The sequence below is a fragment of the Papio anubis genome, unplaced genomic scaffold, assembly GCF_008728515.1.
Source record: "Papio anubis isolate 15944 unplaced genomic scaffold, Panubis1.0 scaffold2870, whole genome shotgun sequence".
In the NCBI taxonomy this organism is placed as follows: Eukaryota; Metazoa; Chordata; class Mammalia; order Primates; family Cercopithecidae; genus Papio; species Papio anubis.
This window is the reverse complement of record NW_022162965.1, coordinates 1-3,833: the sequence shown is the minus strand read 5'-3', so window position 1 is coordinate 3,833 and position 3,833 is coordinate 1. Positions and strand designations below refer to the sequence as shown.

Below are 3,833 nucleotides of genomic sequence, written 5' to 3'. Positions count from 1 at the left end.
TTTACCCAATAAATAAAACAGCAAAGAATGCACCCCTCAAAAAATAAGTTGGGACATCTCTGCCACCCCCTCAGTCCCCAGGGGGCATCTGAGCCACCTCCACCCTGGGCCTTTCTGTGTTCTGGGATTTTCACCAGCTGCGCTTCCTGTGACCTTGGTAGCAATAAGATTCTACAGTGGAATCGGAGCTTTCTCTAAGACAACTGGTCCCATATTCTGTGTCATAAAGTCTTCATTCGAGCTATTCCTTGTCACCCAGGCAACATTCATTTGGCAGATAGTGACTGAGCACAACCAGGAATCAGGCACTGCGCTAGGTGCTTGGGATACATCTGTGACCAACACAAAGTTCCCCACCCCGGGGGAGCTCTATGTGGCCCAGAATCTGGATCTCTGCCCCCAACCCCCATCCTCAAGGCAGAGTCCCAGAGACGTCCTAAATCTCACACAGGCTGAGTTGTGCTTAATCCATTTCTGCAGACACAGCTCATGTACAAATGGGCCAAGCCGAAAATCTGTAGCGAAGACCTTGAGGGGGCGGTGAAGCTGCCTGCCTCTGGTGTGAAGACCAGCTGCCCACCCTGCAACCCAGGCTTCTTCAAAACCAGTAACAGCACCTGCCAGCCCTGCCCATACGGTTCCTACTCCAATGGCTCAGGTAACCTCCTCACCACCCCACTCCCTGCAGCACACCCATCCCCACATCGACTGTGCGGGTGGGCTGCGTGGGCACTCAGAGTGGCCAGTTGAATGCAGACCCCGCCCTTCCAAGGGAGGCAGTAAGGACCAGGCCACCTCTGAGGACTAAATTCAGAAGAGAGGTCAGGGCTGGCCTCGTCTGCAGGTCAGAGTCAGACTTGAGGCTGCCTTCCTTCCTCCTCACTCCAACTGCAAATGTGACTCAGGCCTGAAAGTGCCCAATCCTCAAAGCAGAGCTTCCAGCATATGGCAGAGATGCTGACTAGAAGCCTTAAGGGGCTGGGATGACCAGCTCGACACAACCAAAACCTATAAGCCATGCTGCCTTGGGGTGATTGTGTACCTGTTAATATGAATGCATTTAATGATAATATGACAATAATATGAATTACATGTATCAGACTAGAGATACAGTTAAGTTTTGAAATGAAAATTGGTGTGGGCAAATAGGATGGTTGGCATATTGGAATGAAGGTTCAGTGTTTACATCTTGAGTTAGTTAAATACATTGTCAGAATGTTTTTGAGTCCACTTGATACAACTTCCTGCAGCGGTACTTAGCAGCCAGGCTTGTGGGCTGCCCACGACTGTTGGCACTTGTCTGTGTGGCAGCAGCTCCAGTCAGAGTGACTGCAGCCTTCCCGCTGAATGCATGGATCTTGTGGTTTCCCAGATTGTACCCACTGCCCTGCGGGGACTGAACCTGCTGTGGGATTTGAATACAAATGGTGGAACACGCTGCCCACAAACATGGAAACGACCGTTCTCAGTGGGATCAACTTCGAGTACAAGGGCATGACAGGTAATTGCCTCTCCCTGTGCCATGAGCTGTCAGCTCCCTGCACACCCTCAGTTCTTCCAACTTCACATTTCTTCATAATAGTGATGTCTGAGAAAAATAAGCTAACTATGTCATGCATTCCCTTGAAAGTTCCATTCCTCATGGACATATGTTCTGCCAAGACGGCTTTAGAGGAAGGAACAGAGCTAGAAACATGAGCGTGCACTTCAAAGGTCTTGCTCTGAGAGCTTCAGGGTCTTTGACCAAAGTGGCAGGATAAGTAACATGGTTCATGTTCAGTGGTGGTTCTGGGCGCCTCAAAAGATGGTGTCAAACCTTCCTTCCAGAGTGTCGTCTGGGTGCACATTTGCCTTGCACCCAAGAGCACAAGGTATTAACTCTTCCCTTTCCTTTTCAGGCTGGGAGGTGGCTGGTGATCACATTTACACAGTTGCTGGAGCCTCAGACAATGACTTCATGATTCTCACTCTGGTTGTGCCGGGATTTAGGTGAGGAATCCAAAGCACAGGGGAGTCCAGGCCAGCGTGGCCATATCCGATTCCCACGTATTTTGGAATCTTGTAGAGGAGAGGCCTTCTGGGGTTGTGTTTCATTTCATTTCAAATGTCAGTTGAGAACAGAGGGCACAGTCATATTTGACCAATGTAACCAAATGCTAATACGTTTTTCAAGTTGCTGTCCGTGTTGATTTACCAACTGCTCTCTCATCCCGTATAGCTTCTCCCTCCATTAGCCACATGCTATTCCAATTTTTTCATCACACAGCATCACTTAAGATTAGAAAAAATAAAATAAAATAAAAAGTAATACGGTCAGAAATGTCCATAGACAGTTCATCTTTATTTGGGGCAAGAAGATTGGGAAGGACTGTTCTTATTATATTTGTTCCCATATCCCAGGGCAACAGGAAAATTTGTTTCCCACTAAACAAACACACAAACACACCTCCTGGCAGTGTGTTATGGTGGAAGGAACACTGGACTGGAAGACAGGGCACTTGTGCTTTGCTGTTTACTGGCTGTGCGACCTTGGGAAAAGTCACTTCACCTGTTCAGGCTTCGGGACCCTCATCCATAAAACCAGTGTGTGATTTAGGACTCACTGAGGTTGAGATGGTTTTTCTAGCCCACTGGTTAACACAACTGCGTAGACATAAGCTGAGAACTGGAGGTCCTCAGAATTCAGGAAATGGCTAAAGCCAAAAGGAAAGCCGTGAATGAATTTCTAAGGCCAAAGTGAACTCTTCTGCCCATATGTGCTTTAAGATAAGGGGCAGCCACTGAATGTGCTTCCCCAGTGCCAATCTGACGCCTTCATTCCCTCCTTCGAGGTCCCTGCTTTCCATCCCTGGGATGGTGCTCAGTTTGCCTTCCCTTAACATACATTACTGAGAGCTGGCCAGATAAAGCCTGTGTTTGCAAGGCGAGCAAACTTTTTAGGCTTTTTGGAATAACACTCAAAAAGTACTTTCCAATTTGCAAATCTCATCATCACAGTAAAGTGCTGCCTCATCCCCACTACCACCCCAGTCTGCCTGGGCATGCCTCTCTTTCCCAAAGGAGGACCAAACTGAGGACTTTGCTGGATCACAAATTCCGCTCCTTTAACCCCGGCAAATCTCCCCAGTGCTGGAGAGAGAGCTGCTGAGCAAATGTCGACAATTTACAGTCTTAGGATAGAAGTGCTTCTCAAACTTAAATGTGCGCACGAATCGCCTGGGAATCTATTAACATGCAGATTCCGATTCACTGGCCTGGGAGGAGCCTGAGGTTCTGCAGTTCTAATAAACTCGGGGAGATGGCCGAGCTGCTGGTCTGTAGACCATATTCTGCTAGTGAGGTGATACAGCATTTTTAAAGGACCACCACATCTGTCATGCATTCAGGTCTCCCTGCAATGATGGCAGGTAGGTGAGAAAGATATTTCATCACCTCCATTTCACAGATGAGGAAACTGTGGTTTGGCTAGGTCAAGGTCACATAGCTAGGAGGGCACACTTGGATTTAGTCCACACACTTTCCATTGTACTCAGAACCTTAACCCTGTCCCCCGGCAGACCCTCTGCTGTTGTCTGGGCTCTTCAGTAAGCACTGCCTGGCCTCTAGAACTGACTTTTAATTTCTGCCCCTATAGACCTCCACAGTCGGTGATGGCAGACACAGAGAATAAAGAGGTGGCCAGAATCACATTTGTCTTTGAGACCCTCTGTTCTGTGAACTGTGAGCTCTACTTCATGGTGGTACGTTTTCCTTTCTTTGCCCGCTAGAGGGCCTCCAGGGGAGGGTTACCCCGTCTGCCCCATTGGTGTGTCCACGTGACTGACACCCCCCTT

General features: G+C 48.5%; 1 protein-coding gene across 1 annotated transcript; it reads left to right on the top strand.

The window, feature by feature from the left end:
- The first annotated feature begins 136 nt into the window (after window positions 1–136).
- On the top strand, window positions 137–3,782 carry LOC116272974 (UPF0577 protein KIAA1324-like). Its single transcript, XM_031661893.1, has 4 exons — window positions 137–658; window positions 1,373–1,501; window positions 1,899–1,989; window positions 3,635–3,782. Exons 1-4 carry the CDS (start codon window positions 490–492, stop codon window positions 3,765–3,767), a joined length of 522 nt encoding a protein of 173 aa, XP_031517753.1. The 5' UTR covers window positions 137–489; the 3' UTR covers window positions 3,768–3,782.
- Window positions 3,783–3,833: the final 51 nt, after the last annotated feature.

Coding starts and splice junctions, on each gene's coding strand:
- LOC116272974 (XM_031661893.1), top strand. CDS start 490: ATGTACAAATGGGCCAAGCCGAAAATCTGTAGCGAAGACCTTGAGGGG. Junction 659..1,372: donor TTCCTACTCCAATGGCTCAG/GTAACCTCCTCA, acceptor GTGGTTTCCCAG/ATTGTACCCACTGCCCTGCG. Junction 1,990..3,634: donor CTGGTTGTGCCGGGATTTAG/GTGAGGAATCCA, acceptor CTGCCCCTATAG/ACCTCCACAGTCGGTGATGG.